Below are 14,711 nucleotides of genomic sequence, written 5' to 3' on the forward strand. Positions count from 1 at the left end.
TAGCTGCTCTAAAAGTGTAGAAATAGGAAGTCCCCTTGCTACTTACACTGCTATGGCTCTTGCTTCACATTAATATTCCAATATTTGCATGGATTCTCCTTCCCCAAATACTTCATGATTAACAACTTGGAATGTGTCATTTCTTCATTTCAATGGTTAATTCCAATAACATTGAGATAATTCTTTAAATCACAGTTAACTTTATGACACAGGCCACAGGAATGAAAAGTCAGTAATGGACAGTGTGTAAAATCTTAGATTTATTGACAGCATTTACAAGAGATCTATATAATCCTGATTTTAACATCTGTAAAAGTTACTAAGGCACACTTCTGCACCATATGACAATCTGCATATTGTTTGGACACAGAAGCTTTGAGAGTTTATAAATAGATTATGCTTCTGTCCTGTGAATGTTTATGAATCTGATTAATACTTCACATGACCAGAGTAATTCTCAGGTCAGTGGTCAATCACATCATTCATACAACAGATTGCTGGGATGAATTATGTGGTAATATTTCAGTTTGGAATCTGAAGGTGACAATTTAAGAAATAAAAGCAGCATTTAGGTGGTATCAGAATCCAGATATTAAACGATAGTCATAATAATGAAAAGCATTATTCATAACATTAGGGGAATCTTTAAGCAGATTTTGTTTTAAAATGCAATTCAAGAAATCATCTTTCATGCACCAGTCAATGTATACATGTACAGATAGATCAAATTTTCTCTCTAGTTCAGTTTTAAAGATGCTTTATACCTTAAACAGATTATGTTTCACAGCTAAACAGAAAGTAATGAAATAGCAAAGTTTTGAAGAAAGTTGTGATGTCTGAGAGGTTTCACCAGGATGTAATTTGTAGCCTGACAGAAAGAGTACACAATAAGCAAACAAGATCTCAGGATTTGAATCCGCAACTTGTCAGAGTATAGGATGAACCTGGAGAGAATTAGAACCCTAAGTCAGAATTGCCAGTTCCTTATGAATCTTTACTCTTTAACATTGCATTGATCTTCTGAGAAAGGAGAAAAGAATTTGGATTGTTCTTTTCACGATTAAAGTTCATCATAGAGTTGGGTTACTATCACTAAATTGACATATTGAACAGTTATCCAAAATTATATGGCAAAATTTAAATTGCAATGTAGCATCATAAATTCATTTACCTGCAAAATAACCAGAAAATAAATTATTTATTATGTTATTAGTAAAGAATTCAGAAGAATGGGATGACTATCAGAAAGGACTGGCATAACTGAACTGAATGAGCTACCAGCAAATCCTTGCTCTCAACAAAGATGATGTAATTTATTACTGAAAATATAGCTAGCCTGAACTGGTCCGGCACTTGTAAATCAAAATACTGCGGCCAAGAGCCGCAGTGAAATGTAAAAACATGTTTCTGTCGTACTTGATGTAACCATCTGGGATTTGGATCTCACTGATTGTTGATTGTGATACATGGCAGCAATCTTAATGACATTTCCAGTAATTGATTTTGCGCCATGCCACAATGACGGCCTCCGAAAAGAATCAACATTAGAGGTGCTTCACAAACCAGAGCGCGACATTCATGAATCCATCAGCTTCAGCATCTACTTTAGACAGCGAGTGGTTATTATCAGGGTACCATAATAATCTAGAAAAGTAAAACATCCTTTTTTAAAAACTTGAAAAAAGGAACAGTTGAACTCTTCCGCTAACTCATTCAAGAAATAAGAGGTAGGTCAAAAGAAGACAGACATCAGATGGATAATACAACCAGGAATCAGGCTGAGTATAGAAAAGTTAGAGGGGAAGCAAAAATGTAAACAAGTAGAGCAAATATATAGTATGAAGCGAATATAAAACAGAATCCCAAAATCGTCTATAGCCATATAAAAAAGTAAAACAGTGGTTAAAGAGAGGCATGAAGCCAATTTTGAACCAAAAATGAGATTTATGTATAGGGTACATAGCTGAGGAATTAAAATGAATATGTCACAGTCGGCTTTATCAAGGAAGAGAATGTTATGAATGTTACGGTGAAACATGAGGCAATTCAGACATTTGTAGTGCTTTAAATTGAGAAATGTTTTAGGTAGTTGTTTGGAATTTAAAGTTGGTATGATACCAGAATTAGATGAGGTATGGCAAAGATACCGAGGGAAGTAAGTGCAGGCATTTTGAAAGCATTCGCTATAATCTTCCAGTCTTCCAGAGACTCTGGGATGGTAGCAGAGAACTGAAGAAATGCAAATGCTATTTATAGTAGAAAAAAAAGGATGTAAAGGCAAATGCAGTAACCAATGCAAGTCAGCAGGGAAAAGGTGCAGTGGTGTAACATACAGAGGTCCAGATGTTCAAACCTGAGAATAGCAGGTGGTAGATTTAAATTCAATTAATAAAATTAGGAATAAAAAACCTGTTCTCTGTGGTGACCATAACAACTATAATCAAACCCATCTGATTCACGAATGTTCTTTACCTGGTGTGGACTACTTGTGATTTCAAACCCACAATAATGTGACTGAGATTAACCAGCCTCTGAAATGGCTTATTGCAAGCTACTAAGTTCAGACACAGTATGGAATAGACAACAAACGTAGGCCTTGCCAATGGCACATCCACCCCATGAAATAAATTTTTTAAAAATTATCCTCAATGGTGAACAAGTTTCCAGAAATGACAATGTGGACTTTAACAAATGTGGCTCAATCAAGGAAAGTTAGTATTTCTTTTAAAAAGGGAAAACTGCATTTAACTAACCTGCTAGAGTTGTTTGAAGAAAGACAGGGTTAATGCAGTTGATGTGATGTCCATGGGCTTTGAAAAGTTGAAGAAGTGGGACATAACAGATTTGTGAGCAAGGTTAAAACTCATAGAATAAAATACATCGTAACATGTATCAGGAATTGGATGAACGAGAAATGGAAAGTAGGCTAAATGGCTATTTTACATACCATAGGAAGGTTTATAGTTATGGATTTCCCCAGGGTCCAAGGTTAGGACATTTGCTCTTTTTTGATGCATTTTAATGACTGAGAACTTATCAGGCAAAGATAGATTAATCTTTGATAAGTAAGGGAGGTTAAAAGTTATTGTGTGTGAGCAGAATTGTGGAGTAATCTGATCAATCATGATCTTATTGAATGTCAATGCAGTTGCAAGGGACTGACCCACACCTCATTCGTGTATATATAGTAAATGGGAAATAGCTGTTCCATTGGCAGAAGAATGGAGAATTAGAGCATGCTGATTTAAGGGAATTAGCAAACAAACAACAGATATAGGAGGAAAAGCTTTTTTTACGTAGTGAGTAGTTGGGAATTGGAACATATTGTTTGAGTGTGTGGTGGAGACAGATTCAATCAAGGCATTTAGGAGGGAATTACTTTAATGTCTGAACATGAGGAAAGTGTAGAGCTAGGAGAAGGACAAGATGATGCACTAGATTGGCCTCTTTCTGTGCTGTATCCATTCAATAATTTAGTATTAAAACAGAGAAAAATTTTATTTTTCAGTCAGTCAGTAAAATGAATCATGGTTCAATATGGTGAATTGAATAACTTGAGCTATAGGGAGAGCTTTAAACAAATCAGGTATCACAAATTAACCTATTTAATAAGAGCCCACTGTGTTGAAGGTAGTATGTTTGCATGATTGGCTAACGAGGAGTTAGCTAGTTGGAATGAGCACTCATTTTCAAGTCGACAACATATAATGTGTGGTATGTCACATGGATTAATGTTGGGGCCATAATTGTTTCAATATTCCAAATCTACAAAACCTATTCTGTCATGTCGCCCCCAGCACTCTGAACTGGGCTCTCAAAATAACAAAATGATGCTAATTGTATTCTTTTTAAACTTTAAACATACCTTACAGAAACACCTCTGCTTTTCAATGCTCGATAAAACTCAAGGCCTTGAGTAGGAGGAACTCGTTTATCTTTCTCACCTAACATGATCAACATTGGAGATCTTACCTGCAGGAGTATAGATTAATTTGTCATATAGAATAGTAAAACAAGGAAACAACTAAAAAAAAGTTGAGTCTCACTCCTCAACTGCTGATAATGGCCTGGCAATCCAAGTCATCAACAAAAAAAAAAATCTCTCAGGGAGCCTATGACACACACTGCTTAAAATATATATGCTACTTGCGACATTTAGTAAAATAATCGTTTTGATCCTTCTCAAACAACAGGCAGTGAGTGAGTGTATTAGGTACACACAATATTGCTCATCTGTATATAGAAATGGCTGCCTCTTCAGTCCTTTTTTCAGAAGGATCAGTATCAATATTCAGCCCAGTAAAGAGAGTGATCAACATGCATTTTTACAGAGTACTACAGGAATGAATATCAACTACGTAGAAATAAGCACAGTTATTACTGAAGCAAATCTACGGGCACATGGACTTTGAAGAGATTAAAAGTATGATTAAAGATTTTAATAAAGCAAAATAAGAATCTTTTCAAAGAGCAATAAACAAAAACGAAACGTTACATTAAGAATTTATTACTTTAGGGTCATTGTTAAAAGTATTATGAAGAAACGTATAAGAAAACTGGAGGGCAGTTCCAGATCACTGTCTTCTGGTTTTGAGATCAGCCCAGACTGATGGGCTGTAATGATTATTGATTTTGTAAATTTAACCTATATTTCCCATCAACTATTGGACACAAGTCCATAAATACAAAACTGCCAACAATTCGGACATGTATTCAGCTTGTACTACAGCGCCAAATAAATGGGAAAAAAAAACAAGAGCCACATTAACATACTGAAGACAATATTCAAATTGGTAAAGAACTCTATTTTCAGTCTGCCTGTGCTGACTTGATAGTGCTTGAACACTCATCAAAAGTGAAAAGGTGCTCATTTCAAAGAATCGTAAGTCTGCACACTGATATGACCCTAAAACATCAATAGTTTTATCAGCAATTTATAAATTTATATGGAAATGCAATCAAGTGAACCAAATAGGATAAACGAGAAATATTGCAAATTGCTTACTTGAGAAGCACGTATGATTGGAGATCTATTCAACATTGTTTCCAACAAAGCAGGAGTCGGAAGCTGACCAGCTACGTATTCAAATCCAGCCTCCACCATACACCTAAAAAAAAAGATAGTACAAATCTCAACAATGTAACAGTGTACCAACATTTTAGAATTATTTTCTCATAATTCAGAGGCTACCATTAAAACGATATATTTACATATTTTTCTGCACAGCTATATTATTTGGCCGTGTTTATGGCCAATGTTACCTCTAGATGGAGCACATGTGCATGTACAGGTTTACAGCATTTTGTCAGAATGTAAGGTTACAGCCCACCAGCTCAGGAACCTTCTCCAAGTGAACTCAATGAGTTTCAATTCCAATCTAGAATTTATGATGCTGATTAAGCCACAAATTAACAAATTTATTGTACTCTAACAGATGTGTTGAATTCCACAAATTGAAATGGTCCAATGATCAGTCGAATCCCATGTCCAGTCAGTCTGCATTTTGTTGAGCAGCAGTAGCCCCACTGGCTTCAAAGTTCAAAGCCCACAATGAATTAGAAACTAGAAAAGAGACTGTAATGCAAAGGTAACAAAGATATTCAGAACATTTCTGAATTACTCATCAGACCTCACTCGTCTATGCTGACAACTCTGCCCCTGGCTCCTAATGTTACCATTCATTGACAGAACATAATCCAATATTACTTGCATCTCTTAACCCACTTTGATTAATTCTAAGATTGCTTCCGTGTGTAATGCAAACTTCATATGTTAAGCAGCAGAATAAATGGAGTCATTGTACTTTTAAAGTCCACACTAGACAGCAAGTAACTCTTGTTATCTCACATACATTTCTATTTTGATATATTACAGACAAAAAGAGAGGTGCATTCACTCCGTTTAATGGTTCAGTTTTGCTCCTAATGAACTTTGTAAATGGTAGTAATTTTAATAATATTGTTTTGAATGTTGAATATATAGTCTTATATTTTGATTTACTATATGATTTATAATGAAATAGATGTAACTAAAATAATTGGTGCCTTGAAACTGTGGACTGAAATATATCGCCATGGCCAGATTTAATTAACCCTCATCCAATCCAAAAATCACATTTGTTCTCAAGTCCCCAGTACAACACTATTGAAGATCACCTTGCTTATTTGTAATTGCTTGATAATACAGAATAGAAGCATTGCTAATAGGATACATTAAGTCAAAGCATTTTATCTTGCACCTGTCAAGACTCAAATAGGAGTAAACACCAGTTTTGAAAGGAAGCAACAATAAATATAGCCATGCGAACAAAGTGCTGATTGATTGGGCTGTGGGTGGCATATAGATACATTAAGAACTATTAAATGATTTCATTAACTGACTTTCCTCCAGTAAGGTGTAAGATTCTGCAATTCACAACTGGGGATGAAAGGATTGCAGAGCTGATATCTGATCAATTGGTTGTGGGATTGCTTAGCTCAATGTGAGGGTGGGACTTTGTCTCCACACAATGCTGTTATGAACATGCATCTGCAGCCAACAAGTTGTTAAGGATGAGGTTAAATATGTTTTTCTCTCATTTCCTTTGCCACCTGCTGCAGACCCAAATTAGCAGCTACATCCTTTAGTACCTAACCAGCTTGAACTTCAACCAGCTTTGAAAGCCCCACCCAGTGTATATATTGCACCTTTGTCACCTTCAATACTTTCTCCAATTGTTGTTCAACATGGAAGAGTCCTGATACATCAGCAGAGGGAGGACAATACATGGCAACCAGCAAGAGGTTTCCTTCCTTCTATTTAACCTGAAGCCATGAGACTTCATGGGGTCTGGAGTTAATGTTGAGGACTCTCAACTCTACACCATCACAAATGCCATCTCTGCTGAGTCTGTCCTGTGGACGGGACAGGACATATCTAGTGATGGTGATGGTGACATTGTCCGGGAGCGACCATGTCAGTCTTCACTAATCGGAGTTCTCTTTCCGAATTTTGACACTAACCCCAGCTGTTGGTGAGGATGACTTGCAGGGTCCACAGGGCTATTTCTAGTGTCTAGGTCAATGCTAGGTGGTCCATCTGGTTTCATTTGTTTTTCAGACTTTGTCACGATTGATACAACTGAGTGGCATGCTTAGCCATTTCACAGAGCAGTTGAGAGTCAACCAAATTGTGGGTCTGGAGTTACACGTAGGCCAGACCAGGTGAGAATGGCAATGCTTTCATGGTAATCACTCTTCATTCCAGATGCTTTTTAATGAATTCAAATTCCACCATATGCCATGGTGGGATTCAAACCAGTGTCTCCAGAATTTTAGCTGAAATTCTGGAAATAACAGTCTAGCAATAATACCATGAGGCCATCACCTTGAGTTAAGTAGGAGCTGGTTGAGCACGGTTGGCACCCATAGAAGGATCCAAAATTTTCACTTGCTAAAAAGTGCTAAGTCAACCTTAGATTATCAAATTGCAAGAGAAGGTACGACAAAGCATTTGCACAATACCTCACATAGATATTCTGCAGTGAACACATGACATGCTCTATTAATAGGATGCTGCCCCCATAAAGTCAAAAAGACATTTTGTGACCATACAAGTCATTAATGTGATATATGAATTTCAATATCAGCATGATACCAAGTACATAAATCCCAATTACTCGTAGACAACATCAAACAATACATTTCCTTGTTTGTCTGTCTTAGGCAGTGTGCAAGCCATATAAACTATTGTTTTGATTCTAAAGTTGTTTTCTTTCATTTTAGTTCTGAGAAATGAAAGGCAAAAAACTTAAGACTTGAATATGTAAGGAAAAGCAGTGCTGTTAGTCCAATGCAAATTTAGGAACTATCAAGCTTTAGTTTATAATGTTTTAAATTAGACTACAACTTTGTCCAAATAATTAAACATTTCTTCTTCAAATGGTTTTAAACAAACAAAATTATCTTTTTTTAAATGCACTAATATGAAACAAACGGTCGCCTTCCCCTCATGACATTAGTACTCACCAGTCTGGGATATCTGTTGTTCCTAACATAGAAGCAATGTTAGTGACTGGGTTTCTTATCACACCGGCCTTGTAAAATTCAGGGTATTCTGCAACCAAGTGACTAGCAAGAAAACCTCCATGTGAACCACCAATGACAAAGACTTTCGACGTATCAGTAAATCTTTCTTTAAGCACTTGTTCTGCTGAAAACTGAAAAGGAAAGTGAACATTTAACCACTGATAACATTAAAAAGCATAAACTGTCATAATCTATTTGACTTGCATTTATTTTGTGCTCCAGCAGCAGGAATGGTGCATATCAAAGACAAGAGGAATCTTGCACGGCAATAGAGCAATATCCATGACCAGTGTCCTTTGACAGCTGTGAAAAAGCAGACCAATTGCAGGACAAGGCTCAATTCTACTCTAAGAATGCACACATTTGCCTTTATAGATTATTATATCTACATCTTTGAATTTAGTACATTTTCTCTTGAATGAGCAATATTTTCGTAGCATTTACATTTGAAACTGAGCTGAATGTATTTGCCATTTAAAATAAAACTACCCTGCTATTGGGCAAAGATTTCAAATGCTGAAGTTATATCTGCACTAAATCAATTAAGATAGACAAACTAAAGCAGATCTTATCAATATTAGTTAATAAGTTAGGACGCTTGAGAGTTATAAATTAGCCAGAAAAGACCGAAAGCGAGAGCTAAGAAGAGCCAGGAGAGGACATGAGAAGTCGCTGGCAGATAGGATCAAAGAAAACCCTAAGGCTTTCTATAGGTGCATCAGGAATAAAAGAATGACATTAGAGTAACATTAGGGCCAATCAAGGATAGTAGTGGGAAGTTGTGCATGGAGTCAGAGGAGATAGGGGAAGCGCTAAATGATTACTTTTCATCAATATTCACACTAGGAAAAGACAAATGTGGTCAAGGAGAACACTGAGATACAGGCTACTAGACTAGATGAATTTGAGGTTCATAAGGAAGTGTTAGTAATTCTGGAAAGTGTGAAAATAGATAAGTCCCCTGGGTTAGATGGGATGTATGCTAGGATTGTCTGGGAAGCCAGGGAGGAGATTGCAGAGTCTTTGGTTTTGATCTTTTTCTCACCATTGCCTACAGGAATAGTGCTGAAAGACTGGAGGATAGCAAGTATTGTTCCCTTGTTCAAGAAGGGGAGGAGAGACAACCCTGGAAATTATAGACCAGAGAGACTTACTTTGGTTGTGGGTAAAGTGTTGAAAGGGTTACAAGAGATAGGATTTATAACCATTTGGAAGGAATAAGATGACTAGGGATAGTCAATACAGCTTTGTGAACGGTAGGTTGCGTCTTACAAACCTTATTGAGTTCTTAGGGAAGGTGGCCAATCAGGTGGATGAGGGTAAAGTGGTTGATGTGGTGTATATGGATTTCAGTAAGGCTTTTGATAGGTTCCTCACAGTAGGCTATTGCACAAAATATAGAGGCATAGGATTAAGGACGATTTAGCGGTTTGGATCAGAAATTGGCTAGCTGAAAGAAGACAGAGGGTGGTTGTTGATGGGAAATATACATCCTGGAGTTCAGTTACTAGTGATGTACCACAAGGATCTGTTTTGGGTCCACTGCTATTTGTAATTTTTATAAATGACCTGGATGAGGGCATAGACGGTTGGGTCAGTAAATTTGCGGATGACACTAAGGTTGGTAGAGGTGTGGATAGTGGCGAAGGATATTGCAGCTTACAAAGGGACATAGACGTCCTGAAGAGCTAGGCTAAGGGGTGGCAAACGGAGTTTAATGCAGAAAAGTGTGAGGTGATTCACTTTGGAAGGAGCAATATGGTTGCAGAGTACTGGCCTACTGAAAAGATTCTTGGCAGGGTAGATGAGCAGAGAGTCCAGGTACATAGATCCCTGCAAGTTGCCACCCATGTTGATAGGGTTGTTAAGAAGTCTTACTGTGTGTTAGCTTTTATTAGTAGAGGGATTGAGTTTCTGAACCATAAGGTCATGCTGCAGCTGTATACAACTCTGGTGCAGCCACACTTGGAGTATTGTATACAATTCAGGTCACCACATTATAGGAAGGACGTGGAAGCTTTGGAAAGGGTTCAGGGGAGATTTTTTAGGATCTTGCCTGATATGGACGGAAGGTCTAAAGAGAAAAGACTGATGGACTGGAGGCTGTTTTCGTTAGAGAAGAGGGTTGAGAGGTGACTTTTGAGACATTTAAGATAATCAGAGAGTTAGATATTTTGGACAGTGAGAGCTTTTTTTTCTCTGATGGCGATGGCTAGCACGAAGGGACATAGCTTTAAATTAAGGGGTGTCAGATACAGGACAGATGTCAGAGGTAGTTTCTTTACTCAGAGAGCAGTAGGGGCATGGAACACACTGCCTGTAACAGTTACAGACTTGACAATTTTAAGGCCATTTAAATGGTCATTGGATATGTATATGGAAGAGAATGGAATCATGTAGGAATCATGATGGCTTTAGGTAGGTTTCGCAGGTTGGCGCAACATCGAGAGCCGAAGGGCCTATACTGCGCTGTAATGTTCTAGGTTCTGTCTTATGTCCCTCAATCAGGTCATCCTTCATCCTCCTCTGCTCTTAAAGACAACCCAAGCCAAGGCAGCCTCTCGTCATAGCTAGAACACTCAAACTGAGGGAACATCCTAGTGAATCGACTCTGCACCCCTCCAGTGCAATCACATCATCCCCATGATGCCATGACCAGAACCATACTCAGTACTCCAGCTGTAGCCTAACCAAAGTTTTGTACAGCTTCAACATAATGTTCCTGCTCTTATGATTTATGCCATAATGTCCATATGCATTTTTAACCATCCTATTGTCTGCCTTCTGAAATCTGTGGACAAGCACCCAAGACCCCTTTGTTCCTCTGAGCTTCCTAAAGTCCTGCAATTCATTGAGTACTCATTGTCTTGTTACTGCTTCCAAAGTACATCACCTCACACTTGTTAGGGTTAAACTCCATTTGCCATTGAACTGCCCATCTGAACAATCCAGCTATATCTTAGTGTAACTTAAGATTTCTTTTCTCACTATTAGCCGCCCATATATTCTTCATATCATCCACAAACTTATCATTCTCACATATTCTTATCTGTATCATTTACACAAACAATAAACAGACAGCACAATCCCTATGGTACACTGCTGGACACACTACCTCCAGTCAGAAACAGTCTTCGACCACCACCCTCTGCCTCCTGCCGCTAAGCCAATTTTGGATTCCTTGTTCCTTTACCTTGTTGATCAGTCTCTCCGAAGGGGCCTTGTCAAAAGCATTGTCTACTCTAATCTACTCACCTGATCACTCATTGAAAAATTCAAATTTGTTAGGCATGATTCAGCTCTGACAAAGCCATGCTGACAATCCTTGATCAAAGCTTGCTTCTCCAAGTGGAGACTAATTCTCCCCTTCAGAATTTTTTCCACAAGTTTCCCTACCAATGGTGAGAGACTCACTGGTCTGTAATTCACAAGTTTATCCCTACCAACCTTCTTGAAAAATGGAACCATATTAGCAATACTCGAGTCCTCTGGCATCTCCCCTCTGGCCAGACAGGAAATAAAAATTTGGGTGAGAGTTCTTGTATATATTCTGAAAGTATTGCCCATAAATCAATGGCCTGAAAGAGCTAACTAAAAAGCTTTCGAGTAGTTCCACCCACTGGTATATAAATGCCTGTCTCTGGGTAGAGCTAGTCAGTTCTAAGCTAATTAGCTTGTTGTTAGAGCTTCCTTAGATATAATGCTTGCTTCGATGTAAAACATGTGGTTCTATAGATCATTCCAACAAACATGATCAAGCGTTGATCTTACTGCTCAAGAAACAAACTTTAAAAAAAATCAGCATATTTTACCATTGAAAAGTCAATTACAAGTGCTGCTTCATGATGAATTACATTGTGGTACTTGCTGAGAATGACTGAACCTTATAATGGTTTCAAATACAATGTATGGCTCATTTAATGTTGTAGAATGCTCATTTCTATTTTACTTTATCCAACAACTAAACATTCCATTTCAAAATTGAAAACAATTTTAAAAAAATACAAACACTATATAAGTACGTAATGAATCAGAACTGTTGCAGCACAGCAAAGAATAACCAGTGAGATTTTTCTTGTATCATAAAATCTTCATCCCAGAACACATGGTCATAAGGGAAGCAATATCTAAGGTTCATAACAGAAGATTAGCATGAATAGCAAAACAGAAAAAGTTATGCTGGCTGGAAGAGTGGACAATAATGTGGCAAACCTAAATCATCGAGTAAAGATTTACATTTCAGAAAGATAAGACAGATTTGAAAGTTATGCTAAACGGCAATGCTCTCAAAGAGCAGCCTAATGGATTTCGATTCATATTGTAATGCAGATATTTAAAAGCAGGACTGCAAATTTTTTTACAAAGTGAAAACGCTAAACTGGATTTTTGCTTCCCATGTTAAAAGGTCAAGAAAAAACAAATGTTAAATCAGTGTAAGGTATTCTTCAGAATGACAGTTGGAGTACTCTTTTGTTTTACTCACCCCATTTGCAAAATGAATTAGAACCATGACAACTGTTCAGAAGGATCATCAGTGGATATATTTATGATGAAAAACAAACTCACTTGTACTTGAATAGTTAAAATTGAGGGATACTGTAGTAACCCAGGAAGCCTATCTGGAAAGGAACAAAGTCTATTGTTGAACACCAAAATAGCGCCACTACTTGTGACTTGTCACAGCTTTGGACAGACATTCTGCAGACCCATCGCTGTATCAGCCCGCTTAAAAAATATGCAGCCTGTTCAGAGATGTTATTACATACCTCTGGAGTAGGTGGGACTTGAAACCAGGCCTCCTGGTTCAGGGGTAGGGACAATAGCACTGTACCACAAACCCTAAGGGTCTAAATTTTTATTCAACCGATTTTTTGAATCATTCTGACATGATGATACACACCTCTGGAGCAGATGGGACTTGACAGTTACATTTCTTTCAAGGTGGCAGCAGAACAGGAGGATTCAGCCTTGGGCTCACCCCCTCCCAATCTGCTTTCTTTCTCTATTTACTTTTGATCTTTTTCTTTTCTTCTCCCCACATTTTCTTTTCTTTTAAGCCTCCAGCAGCAGGAATGCCAGTACAAGTTGGACATAGCTCCATCCCGGCCTTAGGTCTCCTGATATTCGAGGAACAGGTCCTGGACTGACTCCCCTGGCCCAGACATGCAGGCTAGGCCAAGACCTTAGGTCTGCAGCTGGACTGGGAATCCTGAAGGCAGAGAAGCACAGTCTTGGCCTGGTGTGGCTGTCTCCCAGCATAGAGGTCTTGTCCCCAGTGTGGAGATCTTCTCTGACATCTAGATATTCCAGTGACCTGGCAGGTAGTCTCGTCCAGGAGTGATGTTATCGGCAAGACATGGTGGTCTTCTTCAGCGGAGGATTCCAGCATGGTATCCAGCAGCCTGGCAAGGTGATCTCATCCCAGCTGCATCTTCAGGGTATTCCATTGTTCCTAAATCAGCTTTCCCCAAGCCCAGGAGCCGTTAACTGAACTGTGATGAACTTTGTCTTAATTTTACTTTTTTAAAATTATTATGTATAACGTCTGTCATTGATGCACATGCCATTTTCTCTGTATTTTTCATGTAAAAGTACTTGATAATAAATTTTTATTCTAGCAGACCAATCATATATTTACAAAACATTTGTATTTATTTACACTGTTCCTTATATGTTTAGATATTCCAAATTAGTTGTCAATTCTATAATTATATATTGTCTATGCAATATACTCATGGGGTAAATTCAGTTGCCATGTCCACATACAGCCAATAAGAAAATCAGTTAAACTATCAATTGTATCAATTAAGGGATAATAACTGAGCAAGAAACTAAGAAAATTCCACAATCTTCGCTGCATAGTCAACATCACAGGATCTTTCAAAACAAAGATATAAAGGGGAACCTCGATTATCCGAATACCAATTATCCGAAAATCAGATTATCCGAAAGAGATCTTGAGGTCCCGATGGAAACAGTGCATCAAAGATGTGTTTCCAACACCGATCGCATCTTTTGTTTACAGTGATTAAACAGGCACCGTCTCCAAATGACTGACTACCCGCCCTCTCTCTACCCCCACACTTTCCCTGGAGTTCTACAGAGGGGTGTACCCTAAACCCCCACTTCCCCAGATGATCTCTCCAGCATTGTCCTGTACAGGGCAATGGTGAACCTGTCTAAAAGTTGCAGTAAAAAGTATGTGTGTGTTGCGTGTGCGCCTTTGGAGGCTTACCCCACAAAGGCAGCAGCAGTCTTGTTGTTGGTGTCCAGTCTAACTGCCCTGGAGAGGAGGCTGGTGTATATGGTACTGGGGATGGGGAAATGTTGCACGGGGTGGGGGCAGGGGGAAGTGTTGCACACAGTTGGGGTAGTGTTGGGGGCGGGGCAAGGTGTTGCAGGGAGTTGGGGGCGGGGGCGCGGTATTGCACGGGGTTGGGGTCGGGGGGCGGTGTTGCACTGTATCGGGGGCGGGGCGGTGTTGGACGGGGTTGGGGGCAGGCGCAGCAGGGCCTAGTGCGCTGTGCTGCTGCAGTCTCCTGAACAGGGATCAGACTTTAAAAACTCCGAGCCCCAGACAAAAGGCATTTAAATTGATTAACCGAACAAAATAGTGCCCGCCCATCACGTTCGGATATTCGAGG

The 14,711-nt window shown here is 38.6% G+C and overlaps 1 protein-coding gene across 2 annotated transcripts in view; it reads right to left on the reverse strand.

Annotated features, from left to right (window-relative positions):
• Positions 1-236: 236 nt before the first annotated feature.
• The window catches only part of apeh (acylaminoacyl-peptide hydrolase), a 76,968-nt gene continuing 62,493 nt past the window's right edge, over positions 237-14,711 (reverse strand). For both annotated transcript variants that reach the window (XM_072582643.1, XM_072582642.1), the window contains exons 19-22: positions 8,008-8,198; positions 5,006-5,108; positions 3,866-3,972; positions 237-1,644 (exon numbers count right to left, since the gene is read on the reverse strand). In XM_072582643.1, the coding sequence (XP_072438744.1) occupies positions 1,545-1,644; positions 3,866-3,972; positions 5,006-5,108; positions 8,008-8,198 (501 nt within the window). In that variant the 3' untranslated portion in view covers positions 237-1,544. The remainder of the gene's footprint in view (positions 1,645-3,865; positions 3,973-5,005; positions 5,109-8,007; positions 8,199-14,711) is intronic.

Source organism: Chiloscyllium punctatum, chromosome 12 (assembly GCF_047496795.1).
Source record: "Chiloscyllium punctatum isolate Juve2018m chromosome 12, sChiPun1.3, whole genome shotgun sequence".
NCBI lineage: Eukaryota > Metazoa > Chordata > Chondrichthyes > Orectolobiformes > Hemiscylliidae > Chiloscyllium > Chiloscyllium punctatum.